Source organism: Vipera ursinii, assembly GCF_947247035.1.
Source record: "Vipera ursinii genome assembly, chromosome: 4".
NCBI lineage: Eukaryota > Metazoa > Chordata > Lepidosauria > Squamata > Viperidae > Vipera > Vipera ursinii.
Window position 1 is genome coordinate 58,610,383 of NC_139514.1, and position 15,059 is coordinate 58,625,441.

Consider the following 15,059-nt stretch of genomic DNA (forward strand, 5'->3'; position numbering starts at 1 on the left):
TAAAATAGTTAAATTTTCACTAAAATATAGGAGCTAGGCATTGACACATTCTGGGTACCCAATGAATTCTAAGTAATCAGGTAGCAAATATTGCAACAAATCAGAGGTAGGTTTGCAAAAAATAGAAATACAGATATTTCATTGGCTTGGTTATATTCAGTTTTAAATTAACATGGAAGCATTTTTTATTCTCCAGTTTAAGCTAGAGAATGACATGGTCTCTATAAGATACTGTTTGTCTCCTATCACCTCTCTGTCTCTCTTTAAAGAGAAAAACATTAGAACTGTAGTGTACAGATTTTTCCCAACTGCAATTCCTTCAGCTTGAATGGAAGAAGATAGGTTTTCCTTTCTGCAATGGTTTTCGTGGAGTGTGCAGCATGTAAAGTCTAGGATCAACAACCACCTGAGCAGAAACTCACAGTATTGATTGATTCAAACTGTTTTGTCTAGTGCAGTCTTGCCCATTTTGACTGATAATAGTTCTCTAGGATCCCCTAGTAAGGATCTTTATTAAGTGAGATCCTTTTTATATCAGGATCATCTCTGTATAAAACCTGTAATCCTGCACTGAGCTGTGATTCTTACACTGATTACACACAATTAAATATTTACTAGATGGAAAATAATTTGCCTGGAATATAGAAAATAGATATGTTTCTGTATCTTTACTCTCTCTCTCTCTCTCTCTCTCTCTCTCTCTCTCTCTCTCTCTCTCTCCCTCCCTCCCTCCCTCCCTCTCTCTCTCCCTTTCTCTCTCTCTTTCTCATAGCTAGATAGCTAGATAGCTAGATAGCTAGCTAGCTAGATAGATAGATAGATAGATAGATAGATAGATAGATAGATAGATAGATAGATAGATACTATAAACACATACACATACCCACACTCTTACTTAAAAGTAACTGTTTCTTGCTATCATTGCATAGTTGTATGAAGCTCTCTGTATTTATAGATCAGCATTCAATGGAACTCTGCGCACCAAAAATTCCACATATCTCTTGGAACTGTTGGACCAAACTCAGGTTGCAGTAATTGTCACAATACTATTCTGCATCAACTCCAAGAGATGTTCAATAAATCACCAACTGTTGTCCAACTATTACAGGTAACCTTTTTTCTCAAAAGAAAGTTTTGCATTTGAAATAGGGAAAGCATTGAAAGAGTGATGCTTTTGCACATGAGATCATAATACTTTATATGGGAATGCAGCAGGAAGAATCTCACAAGGAATTATACTTCTGATTGGTCCTTATGTTCTTACTACTATAATAATGCCATTTCTTCATGTGATTGTTATGAATAGACGCGTAAAAGCAACTGATCACATTCTTTATTTCTGAAGAGTCTATACACTTGCCTAGCTGTTATATGGTTATAACTGAGCAACTGTTGCTTTTATTTGCAGGTTTTGTACGATACTCAGGCTCCATTAAATGCTATCAATAAACTTCCCACTGTGCCAATGCTAGGACTGACACAGCGTACTAACACTGCTTATCAGTGTTTTTCAATTCTGCCTCAGTCGCCCACACACATCCGACTGGCCTTTAGGAATATGTATTGCATAGACATATATTGCCAGAGCCGCGGAGTGGTGGCAATTCGTGATGGAGCATATAGTCTTTTTGACAACAGTAAAATTGTGGAAGGCTTTTATCCTGCACCAGGATTGAAGGTGATTGTTCTTTATGTATTTTATTCTATAATACAATTAGAATGTTGGCTGGGTTCATTAATGTTTCTGAAATCTTCTGTAAGTGGTGAAATTATTTGGAAGCTGCTTTCAAGTACATGTTTAATATTGAAGCTTCCAACACATTCAGTGGTAAGGAAATCAAGTCACTCTGTTTTATCTTTGTAGAACAGACTGTATTGCATGAATGTATTCATTCAGTTTATCCAATATACTGGATGACTATTGGACAATATAATATTCATTTATTATCTTTTGGTCTTTGACACTTCAGAATTGTCTTTGCCAGAGTAGATTATAGTTCAGTTGATTCTGGCTTCACAGTTCCAACATTCTGGTAACAGAACTAGACAAGACAGCTGCCAGCGATTTCGAAGAAATGTTTCTAGGCACAGCACATGTAAATGAGTCTGTGATTAGAATTTTTTATTACTATTTTAAAACTTTATTTTTAAAAACTTGTAACAATTATGACTTCTGTTAATGCAGCTAATATTGACAACAGTATTTTCAGAACCCTGGGCTAAATCCTATTTTTGAAATGGTAGAATGGTTTATTTCAATGACTCTTCATAAATGAAAAAGATTATTAATGCTCATGGTGGTGAAAATCAACAGTCACAGTTGTATATCATTTCTGATCTTCAGTATTTGCAGTATTGCATATTAACCTTTGGAGATCTAGCAAGACACTGTTGTAGATATCTGAAATATTAATAATTTAAAACAGTAGCATGTTGCTATTGATATTAGTGTCTTGAAAGATGTAATGACACAATGTATACTGTTTTATTATGTTATTGTAAATCAGAGTCACTCATGAGATGGGCAGTATAGAAATTTAATAAATAATTCAATACATATTATCACAGGGTCCTTTTATCTATACCCAATTCAGTGGGCTCTCACACCCCAGAAAGCCCACTCCAGCCTCTCTGGCCTTTAGGCAACTTACACACCAGCAGAACTTTAGCTAGTAATCCCAGTTTGTTTTTATACCCTTCTCCGGTCTACTGTTGCTTTTTACTATCAGGAGTAACCTGAAATTTCCTATATAGAATAGTGAAACCCACAACTCTTCTCACTCTTAGAACTCTTCAACATCAACTACTCCACAACTGTTTTACTGTTGGCCTTTTATAACTGCTCTCTGCTAAGCAGCTGGGCTGGCTGGGGAGAGGTCTTACAGGGGCAGGGCACCATCCTAGCTAATCTCAGGCACCCTGTCCTCCCACATACCTCATGCCTTTTTATGTAAAAAAAAAATCAGGCATGCATTTGTGTCCCTCATCTTCTGTAACCATGTGAGGGGCTGGTGGTTGGTGATCAGCATGAATTCTCAAACCCAGAGGTACGCACACAGAGCACCGATCAGCCATTTCAATGCATACACTTCTTTATAGTATTATAGTTCTGTTCTTGTGGAATGAGTTTCTTTGATAAATAAATTACATGGTGTCTATCCCTTCATGATTTTGCATCAGTGCTGCACCTAAACCGACATTGGACGTGTCTATTTGTACAAAAGGTGGTTGTGTGAAATCGAATCCTCTCTACACCAGTTTTCTACATAGAGCATCCTTTATCCTTTCAAATGCCTCCTGGCATTCTTCTGTCCACCTTTTTCTTGGAGGGCTCTGTTTTTCCTGGTTAGGTCTGTTAAGGGCTGGGCAATTGTAGAGAAATGGGGGGATAAACAGTTGGTAACCTCCTGCCAACCACAGGAAAAAACGTACGTCTTTCTTTGTTTTGGGGGTACCTCAGAGTCTCCAACTTCCATGTTTGTAACTTTAGCCTGCCCTCTTACACAAGTCTTCTCATAAAATGAAAATATTGAATTCACAGACCTTCCTGAACATGTTCGTTGACAGCAATCAAGATGCACGACGACGATCTGTCAATGAAGATGATAATCCACCATCTCCTATTGGAGGGGACATGATGGATTCATTGATATCACAACTTCAGCCCCAGCAGCAGGTAGCATATATCCATGCACAAAATTAGTATTTCAGACTAAATATTGTTAAATTGATCATTTGGGGCAAATGTCTATTCTTATTCTAGTCTGGTAAGATAATACAAATGGAGAAACAACAAGGAGAAAATCCTAGTTTGGTATACTTTTCAAAGAAAAGGTCAGAGGTTTGATACCATTCTTAAGAAGAGGACATATTAGATTTCTATCTAAAATCCTGGAGAGATGATATTCAGTTTAGATAATGGTGATGGTCCATTGCCTCAATGGTATATATGGAATGACCTTAGGAGATAGGAGGAAAAGTTGCTCTAGGTCAGGAGTAGGCAACCTTGGCTCTTTTATGACTCGTAGTCTTCAACTCCCAGAATTCCTGAGCCAGCTTGGCTCAGCTTGGAAACCTCTCCCTTTCCCCTCAGCATGGCTGGCTCAGGAATTCTGGGAGTTGAAGTCCACGAGTCATAAAAGAGCCTAGGTTGACTACCCCTGCTCTAGGTTGATGCAAATTCTGTCTCAGCTATTACATTAGTTTATTTATTATTTATTTATTTATTAGTTGAATTTATATACCGCCCTATTCCCGAAGGACTCAGAGCGGTTCACAGGGCAATTAAAACAGTACAAAAAGAATAAAATGGAATTAAATTAGTAAAGGCCCACAATTCCTAATAACAATAAAATTAAAATTTTAAAATTAATTTAATATAATTTAATTAAATACTTTAAAATTTAAAATCCCTCAGTCCAGGCCAGACAATTCAAACAACCAGATTTTTAAGTCCTGGCGAAAAGAGCGAAGATCAGGGGCAGTCTGAAGCTCCATCGGCAGTTTGTTCCAAAGGGCGGGCGCACTCACAGAGAACGCCCTCCCCCTGGGAATCACCCGCCGGCAATCTCTAACCAGCGGAACCCTAAGGAGGCCCTCCCTGTGGGCGCGCACAGGACGATGGGAGACTGATGCTGGTAGCAGGTGCTCCCTAAGGTAATCCGGACCCATGCCATTTAGGGCTTTATAGGTCATCACCAGCACCTTGAATCTCACCCGGAGGGCAACTGGAAGCCAATGCAGCTCGCGGAGAAGAGGTGTTACATGAGAGTATCGGGACATTCCCATTACTACTCGCGCGGCTGCATTCTGCACCAGCTGAAGCCTCCGAGTGGTCCTCAAGGGCAGCCCCATGTAGAGAGCATTGCAGTAGTCTAACCAGGACTACATATATATATATACACATACATACATACACACACACACACACACACACACACACACACACACACACACACACACATAGTGGTCCTCAAGGGCAGCCCCATGTAGAGAGCATTGCAGTAGTCTAACCAGGACTACATATATATACATACACACACACACACACACACATATATATATATATATAGTGTATCCAAAAAGTGTTCTTTTTAGAACAAATTTGAATGGATGTTAATTTTCAGTGTTCAAGCAGGATACTGCTGGCTGAAATGGAAGAGGACATTGAAAGAAAAAAAATCACTCTAAGAAGCAAAAGCTTCTTAGAAGCAAAACCGATGGGGTTTCAAGAACAGCAGATACGATAAAGTACAACCTAAGATAAATCATCCGTGATATTACAATAAGGAGGAAAATGGTACTCTATAGAAATAGACACACATATTTTATTTGTTCAGCTATCAGAGTCTGTCAGTGGTTTATGTAAAAACAAATTTCATATCAAGCCATAACATATGCGTAACAGTTTTGTCACTGTGTTCAAAAATGTCTGTCGTATCAACCAAAACTGAGGAAAAGCATTCTGTTTCTTTCCTCAACCAGAGTGAGATTTATGTTCAGAAACATCCGCAAACCCTTCTTTCTAGAACAGTGCAATCCCATTCAGATTATGCAGATCTACCACCTTTCTGGAATTACAGTTCCTCATAATAAGCACCATCATTTCATCTGAAATTCAGTTTCAAGTTTATTAGGGTGAAGATTAGCCAATTAGTAACTGCAGACAGTCTTTCAGGGGAGCTCCATTATTTTCAACTTACTGTGAACACCCAGGTTTAAATCTCCTAATCATTTCCTACGTATAAGAGCACTGGAGATAGAATGAAATCCTGAAAGACACTGTATAATAATTACCATTTTAAGGGTACCTGTCTACAGGCCATACTATCCAATCAATAGAAACAGAAGATTACAAAAGCATTCTTCCTTTTCCCAAATCTCTCAAGCAATCCAGGAAGATAGCACGGCTGATAGTATTGAAAGCTGCCAAGAGGTAAAAAAATAAAATAATAACAGTGGAGTCACACTTCCTCTATCAATCCCCAAACATCATCCATTGGGGGCCAGCCAATATCATGTTCCACCCTTAAGCTACTTTGAAATTAATCAAGATAATCTGTTTCCTTGAGACTTAACAGCAGTTGAAAAACTCCCATTTTCTCTTTTGAATAATTTTTATTAAAGATGTTGTTTACACTACTAAAAACAAATACAAATTAAATCGAAAGAAATCACCTTACCCAAACATGTTAGTTAAAGACTGGCCTATAAATTGTAACAGAAAGTATGGATGACCATGGGGTACAAGGGAAAGAAATGCAGTCTATTTAGCAATCAGACAAGAGAGGGAGGGGCTCCCAGTTGCTTACGAGAGAGGAAAAACTTGAGAACAACCCACCCGAATTGATCAGATAGTTAACATTTTCAGTGGGAGTTTTATACCTTCAGATTTGGAAGATTCTGTTAATAGTACAGTAAAGTAGATTTAGCTCATCTAATTGTGTTTCCTTTCGAGATTACTGACAATAAATTGCCTATCCCCGAGAGTGAATCATCACTGAGGAACTAATTGTTTCAAATATTAGATGTTGATGAAGTAAACATGAAATCTGTATTTTATTATATCTAATGATATTTTTATTTCAGCAGTCTTCAAAACAGTCAGGAGCACCAGCAGCTTATCCTTTGACATCCCCTCCCACATCCTATCACAACACTGTTACTCCTTCACCTTCAATGATGCTCACCCAGTCACCAGGTAAAGTGGCTTTTTGGGTTGGGTGGATTGGTTATAATCACAGCTTTGTTTATTAAGCCACAGGATCAGTGAACAAAGAAATTGTAGTTACTAGAAATGTTTTAGGTTTTTTTTTAAGTATTGTAGCTTATTAGACAGAGTTAGGATCATCCTATCACAGCTTTTAGCAATAGTATTGAATGGCTTTTTCCCTTTTTCAGGCTTAGTTAATGAAAAATGCCATATTCTGTGCTTATATAAATTATTATTCCTTCACATATCTGTATCCTCACAAGTTTAAAAGGAGAGTTTATAAAACATAATTGCTTGTTATTTTGTATGTTATATTTAGGAACCTTACATGCTGCAAATTCTCCAAGTGGAGCATTAAGAGCACCATCACCAGCATCGTTTGGCCCAACTCCTTCTCCTTCGTCTCTTGGAATCACAATGGGACAAAATGCAAACTTTGCCAGCCCCCATGGTAAGCCCGGATAGATGTTGATTAAAAGTTGATAGTTCAGATGTCACCAAATGAACTACATTATTCTGTGTTGGCTGGAATTCAGGTCTTAAAAATATACCAATGTATTCACCATCACACTTGCCCAGGTTGCCCTGAATAGAAAAAGGTTTAACCAGCTGTAAATATAATCAAACTAGAAATTCAAGAAGTAGACTTTTCAAGGAGTTAGTTTCCAAATCTCTTGATTCAATATGTGTTTTATCAAACTATAGAACACTTACTTAACTACTTGTATTACTCAAAATTATATTGCTTGGAATGTGTTGCGTGTGAATACTTTTGAAAGGAGAACTATCCCTTACTCAGAATAGAACAGCAATTTGCTGGAGTGGACAGGCTGTGCCAGTAATGAAAGAACACCTATGGTTCTTACAGGAATAAAGGTAAAAGTGAAGGTTTCTCCTGTCCAGTCATGTCCTTTTCTCGGGGCTGGTACTTATCTACATTTTTTAGCCAAGGCAGCCAGTCTTGTCTGAAGACACTTCCATGGTCATGTGACCAGCATGTCTATATGCTGAGGCACACGGAACGTTGTTACCTTCCCACTGAAGTGGTACCTATTTTATCTACTCACTTTTGCTTGCTTTCAAACTTCTAGGCAGGCAGAAGCTGGGGCAAGTAATGAGAGATCAGGTCTTGAACCCAGGCTGTCAAGCTTTCCAGCTGACAAGCTCGGCGTCTAACCGCTGAGCTATCACGCCCCCTGCCTCTTATGGGAATAGGCCTTATCAAAACTTGTCCCCTCTGTTGTTCTTGTGTTGAAAGCACCCAGGAGCTTCCTGGGTGAAAGGATTAGCTGATGACATTGCCATTACCCAGGGGACACCTAGTTGGGGGCTCTTTTTATATCCCCATTATTGAGCTTACTGAAGTGGTACCTATTTATCTATTCGCATTTGCACGCTTTCAAACTGTCAGGCCAGCAGGAGCTAGAGCAAATGATAAGAACTTGCTCTGCACACAGCAGCATTCAGGTCTCGAATATGGGCATGCAGATTGTCAACCCTAAGGGTGCACATTGCCAATGTGTAAAAGCAGAAGATTTCTACAAAATGATAAGTTACATTATGGTATATTTTGTGATTAATAGCCAAAAATCTATAACGGGGGGTGGGGGCGAACCTATGGCAAGCGTGCCACAGGCGTCACGCGGAGCCATCCCTGTGGTCACGCGCGCCATCACCCAAGAGGGAGGCGGGGCCAGGCTGCCCCGCCCCCTCTCCATGTGTTCCTGCGCTCTTGCTCTCTTTCTGCACTGAGAGTCAGGGAGCAGCTGCAAGAACTGGGCAGATCCAGGCTGGATGGTGGAGGCAGCTGCACCACGAGTCCAGGTAAGGCTCCGGAGCAATTTCATGTGCCCCCCCCCCCAGCCAATCATTTTACGATGCTTCAGCGGCCCGATCCAGGCATTGGAGACATGCAAAATTCTGGGCAGCAGAAGCATTTTTAAAGCTTCTAGAGTTTGCATCCATGGCCGTGGAGCGATTTTACAATGCTCTAGAGGCCCGATCCGGGCATCGGAGGCCTGCAATACGCTTCTCCTACCCAGATCTAGGGCTGCAGAGTGATTTTGCTCGCCCCCCCCCCCCACGGCTGATTTTGCAGGCCTACGACGCCTGGATCGAGTCGCTGGAGCATCACTCACTTGGTGGCCATGCCCCCGGCACCCAGCGATGCATAAGTGGGTTTCGGGTTGCAGTTTGGGCACTTGGTCTCAAAAAGGTTCGCCACCACTGATCTATAAGATACACCCAAAAGTGTTCAGGAAGCAGTATCTTTTTTGTCCCGTGTAACTTGCAACTTATTTTTTTCCTAGCTTGTTTCAGTAAACCATAGTATAAATCTCAATTCCTAATTCATATGTAATGAGTGACAAATTGCAGTTAATTGAACTAAGTGGGCACTTTCGATTTCTTCCTCTTGATTACGATAGAGCGAAAGCAGGCAAGGTAGAGGTTTTATTGTATTTAAATATCCAGGTTCAGATAGACCATGGCCGCACCCTTCTGATATTCTTGTAGTTTCTTAATACGTTTACCGTATTACTGAGAAAACTGTTTTCAAGATGTTGGAATTTCCACAGGCACAATAGACCCTAGTTCACCATACACAATGATGTCACCCAGTCAACGTGCCGGGAATTGGCCAGGTTCACCTCAGGTCTCTGGTCCCTCTCCAGCAGCACGTCTGCCTGGGATGTCACCAGCCAATCCTTCCCTACATTCTCCAATACCAGATGCTTCTCATTCACCAAGAGCAGGAACAAGTAAGTATGAGCAATAGCTGGTTACATAAATAGCTATCTGTTGCGTTAACAGAGATTATTGTACTCAGTACTTCTTTACAACCTACATCAACTCCCTTACTGATGTGCCATAGCAATGTAATTAATAAAAGGCTGGTGGAACTTTATTGATTGATTGATTCGTTAGCCAATTCCAAATAACCTAGCCTAGTACATTCATCAGTCTTCTTATTGAAATATAAGTAAGTTCCAAAGTATGTGTTTCTCATGATGTACCCATCTCTCACTTCCAATGGGCAGAAGCATGCTCTTAGAATCATTTTCACTTCCTCTGACACACATGGATTCATTGCAGTAGACCATATAATTCCCAAAACCTTTCCATCTATTCTCACTCAGGTTTTATTTCCATCATATTATTATTATATTAGCACATTCAGCAGCTAATCTTGAATTACATATTAATGCAAAACATTTAATAATCCACAATCATTCACACTATCCTACATTTTCTGTGTGTCAAAAAGTATACAATGAACTTCCATTTTCACATTTGTATATTTTTCAGTAACTTGCTAAAAGAGCATAAATTTGATATGCACACTCCCTGTTTCATATAAAGCCTTATTCCTTTTCCCAAATTTTGTTCATTATCACCTCTTGTCTTTTGAATTAAAATTCTGCCGAATACATTCCCAGGCATTGTTAATAAATTCATTTCTTTTGTTAGTTTTTGCATTCAGTCTTCCTACCTTTCCCATTATATTAGAAAATAGTAACATCCTTCCGGTTGTTAGGTGTAGATGCTGTCTTTGAATATATATTAAAATTTTGCACTTATTTACTTCAATTTAGAAATTGTCCAATTCTAAACTGACTCTGGCTGGCTTACAATATATTAAGCAATTAAAACAATATGACAAAAACAAGGGAATTGCTGACTTAATATAAATACTTATGCAAAAACACATTCAACAAGAGGCTTCATCTATTCTAACCCACAACCTGGGAGAAAAGTCAGAACTTTAGGGCTTTATGAAATTTTATTTATTTTATTTTAATTCCATTTATATCCCGCCCTTCTCCGAAGACTCAGGGCGGCTTACAAGCTTAGCAGTAGCCTTCATTCTATGTATATGCCTGCTTATTAGGGCTTTCACACACACCCCCAAGCGGCATTATTACAAAGTCAGCTTATTGCCCCCAACAATCTGGGTCCTCATTTTACCTACCTCGGAAGGATGGAAGGCTGAGTCAACCTTGAGCCTGGTGGGATGCGAACCTGCACTAATTGCAGGCAGCTGGTGTTACTTAAGGAGGCATTAGCCCACTGCTCCACCAAGGCTCTGCCAACAGAGTGGAAGCTACATGAATTTCAGAGGGCAGGTGCTGCAACAATCAGCAAAAGCACACTTATTAGGTCCAGAGAGTTTAATTAAAGGAGACTGGTGTGCATCAACTCTAATAGCATACACCAGATATGCAGAAATCATGAGAGAGAGGTGATTTTCAAATAACCTGGCCTTAGGCCACGTCAATTATAGATGATAACTATATAGTCACCTTTGATTTGAACCTGGAAACACACTGACAACCAGTGCAAGTTGTGAAATAGAGGGTTCATGTGGACATAGCAGGGTATGCCTACAACTACATAGCTGCTCCATTGGTTAAACCACACCTGGTTTACTTCTCTGTCGTCTTGCAGCCTATCATTTTTTCAGTATATTCTATAAATAGCATTTGTGGCTTTCTTTTCATCAGGTTTTTCTTAGGCCCTTTTACAGCATTATTTTTTTCTCCTTTCAACATAGCATTTATAAATCACTGTAAAATGAAGTGAAGGAATGCTGAAATCCTAAACTGCATCATTTGGAATGTCTGAAAAACACTCCTCAGATATTTAAGAAGTTTGATTTGTTGCAAGTTTCCATGTTTTTCAGCTAAATAATTTAGATCACCTCATAAAAAGCCAGAGCTTTTATTATGCGTTAATTGAGAACACAGTGGCCGGTGAGATCACTGAAGGTGGCAGGGTGCTTGATCAGCTTGTGTAATAGCACAGTCACAGTGGGGAAGGCCATTGTGTGTTAAGGATCCAAAATATTTTATGCACAAATAGTTCTGTGCATAGAACAGCTGTTGGGGCAGGGGGGGACTATATACTTGATTTAAAACATTTTGAATGTTTTGGTCCATTTTGTTGCAGTTTTCCTCTAGGTTTTGAAGGGCAGGGAGCAGGGAAAATCCCAAGCTAACGGGGGCTAAGGGAAGGGAAGGAACCGGGAAATTGGAAGAGTAGTAGGCTGCTAGTTATTCCACCATTCAAGCCTCAGAATAGCGGCCGTGGCTGAGGTGAGGCTATTAAAGAACCAAAGGGGCCAGGAAAGTGGAGAGTGCCTTTGCAGTACTGGCAAAGACAGGAGAGGAGAAGAGTTTTCCCAGTTGCCTGGTTCATTGAAAACCTAAGATAAGCAAGAGCATTCTGAGTTTTAGTTCCGACAAATGTGTACGATCCAAACCAGTTCAGCAGAACTTCTAAAACCCAGGGGTTTGCTCAGAGTTCAAAACGAAACATTTCTCCAGTTTTGTGTACCTGCCTGCGTTATGGAAATGCAAAGTTTAAATAACAGCGGGACTAGAACGCAGCCTTGTTTTATTCTCTTGGGTGTTGGAGGGACATTAGATAAAGGAATACCTTTCATATACGGAGCAGTTAAATGAAGTCACTGGATTAGGAGTAAGACAGCATTGTAAATGAGAATCCTCAGGTTTTTTTCATACATTACCTCATAACTGACCTGGTCTAATGGGTTAGGGTTGGGGTTTTAAATTAAATTTTAAATTTGGGCATTATATTTAATTGTTTTTTAACTTTTATATTCTGTTTTTTATATTTATTGCCCTGTACACCGCCCTGAGTCCTTCGGGAGAAGGGCGGTATAAAAATATAAATAATAATAATAATAATAATAATAATAATAATAATAATAATAATAATAATAATAATAATAATAAAAATATGAAATCAAAGGCAGATTTTCATTAAAAGCAACCTACAATGCTTTCTCCACCTTAGCTATATACCATGTTTTCCTGAAAATAAGACCCACCTTGAAAATAAACTTGAACCTGATTTTTTGGGTTAGGCCTAATATAAGACTTATCTCAAAAATAAGCTGGGGGGGGGCAGGAGTGGTAAGCACAAGCAGCGGTGAGCGTGCAGGGGCCGACAATATTTAGCAGCAGCTGCAGCCCTCTGACCCCTTGGCGCAGAATAGGTAAGTCCGCATGTGGAGGCAGAGGTGGGGGGAGGTGTTTGAGCGCCTATGTGGCACATCAGAACGAAGTGATTCACTCAGTTCCGAAGTGCCCCATAGGCACCCAAACACTTTCCCCTCCCCCCCAAATGGAGATCCGACAAAGACTGTAGGCTCCATTTGCTTGCGAATGGGATGCTTGGAGATGGAGCCAATCACTCCATTTCAAAGCGCTCCATTCTCAAGGAGACAGAGCTTCCAGTCTCTGTCAGATCTCCGTCCTGGGCGGCAGTGGAGCGCTCCGTCCTGGGGTGGGATTCTACTGTTGCTGCTGTTGCTGGGCTGGCCTGGGCCACACCCTGATGCTGCTTCCCAAGCTCCACCTTCGCCCACTACCCAGGATTTTCATGCATAGTGGTTGGCTTGGGAAGCAGCGGCAGCAGCAGAGCACTTAATCCTGAGGGGAGGATTGTGCTGTTGCTGCTGCTGCTGCTATTGGGCTGGCCTAGGGCACACCTCGCTGCTGTTTCCCAAGCTCCACCTTTGCCCACTGTCCAGGATTTTCATGTGCATCGGCTGGCTTGGGAGGCAGCAGCGGGGGAAAGCCCAGCAGCAACAGCAGAATCCCCCCTTGATGGCCCCGCCAGCACCAGCTGCGCGCTATTTAAAACTTAAAGCACCAAGACCGGAGCCTCAAGCTGGTAAGGAGGTGGAAGCTCCAGGCGGGGATGGAAGCGGCAACGTGGCAGGCCAGGTGACGAGCGGAGCGCTGCCACCGCCACTGTTTCCCCTCGGAGCTGCAAGTGCAAGGCAGTCTCCTTTAAGCCCACTGAGGCTCCAGTCTAGGCACTTAAGAGTTAAGTAGTGTGCAGCTGGCACTGGCAAGGCCGTCCCAGGGGGATTTCGCTGTTGCTCATGGCAGCGGCGCAACACACCATGTGGCGTCCTGCCACAAGCGGCCGCAGAAGTGGGGCGGCAGCATGACAGGTGTCAGGTCATGGGGGGCTTGACTGCAGCAGTTCTGCGGTAAGTGGGTATGGAGTCCGTGGGGCAGATCTCCCCCACCTGCCTCACCTTGTGGCAGCGGCGGCGGCACCGGGCTCCTAGTGGATAGGGCTGTGGTGCCACTGGTGCAAAGCTAGGCTAATATCAAGAAAAAAGACACCCCCCCAAAATAAAATCTAGTGTCCTTTTGGAGGCAAAAAACATAAAAGGCCAGGTCTTATTTTTGGGGAAACATGGTATTTCTCAAGTATATGTTGTAAAAGAAAACATTGGTAACTAGCTGATTGGCTTGCACTGTGCTATTTTCCTGCTAATTTGTCTTCAGTTCAATCAGTCAGTTTTCGGTACAGATAACTTACATAAAGTTTGTTACTGACACTAAATAAATTCCAAGCAATAATTATTTAGTTGGATTGTGTCACTTTATGATAAGAGCAACCATACCAAATCTCTGGTGGTAATTCTTTGTTTTATTTTTCCTTGTTTATTTTATGGTTCTTTTGTTTTATATTCACTTTGTTTAAACTTTATTTTCATTTCTTTGCTTTTTATGATTGTAAGCTGCCTAGTGTAGCTCCATTGTGAGATAGGTGGCAAATAATGATGATTATGATGATGATGATTATGATGATTGATAAATGAACAAATGGCCTGATGGATTTGGGTTTTAAAATTATTTATCTAATGTATTCTTATTTTATTGCTCTGTACACCGCCCTGAGTCCTCCGGGAGAAGGGCGGTATATAAATCAAATAAATAAATAAATAAATAAATAAATAAATAAATAAATAAATAAATAAATAAATAAATAAATGCTCTGCATTTGGAGTTTTCTCAAACTTAACAAACTAAACTGTTTTTTCTGATGGGATAATTTTATTTTTTATTTTAATTCCATTTATATCCCGCCCTTCTCCGAAGACTCAGGGCGGCTTACAAGCTTAGCAGTAGCCTTCATTCTATGTATATGCCTGCTTATTAGGGCTTTCACACACACCCCCAAGCGGCATTATTACAAAGTCAGCTTAATTGCCCCCAACAATCTGGGTCCTCATTTTACTTACCTCGGAAGGATGGAAGGCTGAGTCAACCTTGAGCCTGGTGGGATGCGAACCTGCACTAATTGCAGGCAGCTGGTGTTACTTAAGGAGGCATTAGCCCACTGCTCCACCAAGGCTGTGAGTTTGCAACTGAGTTAAGAATGAATTTAGAAGGCACAATGGGACTAGTGACAGAAACAAGTATGCAATTTCCAAACACCTAGAAACAAATAATGTACACAAATGTAGAGAATTTGTATGTTCATGTTTATACTTTTGGAAGCTAGAAAATGGCTAAGCAGT

The 15,059-nt window shown here is 40.6% G+C and overlaps 1 protein-coding gene across 4 annotated transcripts in view; it reads left to right on the forward strand.

Annotated features, from left to right (window-relative positions):
- The window catches only part of MED14 (mediator complex subunit 14), a 73,578-nt gene that overhangs the window by 50,809 nt on the left and 7,710 nt on the right, over window positions 1-15,059 (forward strand). For 2 of the 4 annotated variants that reach the window (XR_014492556.1, XM_083362900.1), the window contains exons 20-25: window positions 956-1,108; window positions 1,409-1,678; window positions 3,542-3,676; window positions 6,589-6,700; window positions 7,032-7,163; window positions 9,289-9,471. Coding sequence is in view for 3 of the 4 variants with exons in the window: in XM_083362900.1 (XP_083219026.1) it covers window positions 956-1,108; window positions 1,409-1,678; window positions 3,542-3,676; window positions 6,589-6,700; window positions 7,032-7,163; window positions 9,289-9,471 (985 nt within the window). In the remaining variant the exon portion in view is untranslated. The remainder of the gene's footprint in view (window positions 1-955; window positions 1,109-1,408; window positions 1,679-3,541; window positions 3,677-6,588; window positions 6,701-7,031; window positions 7,164-9,288; window positions 9,472-15,059) is intronic. The other 2 variants (XM_083362901.1, XM_083362902.1) reach the window with 2 other exon arrangements.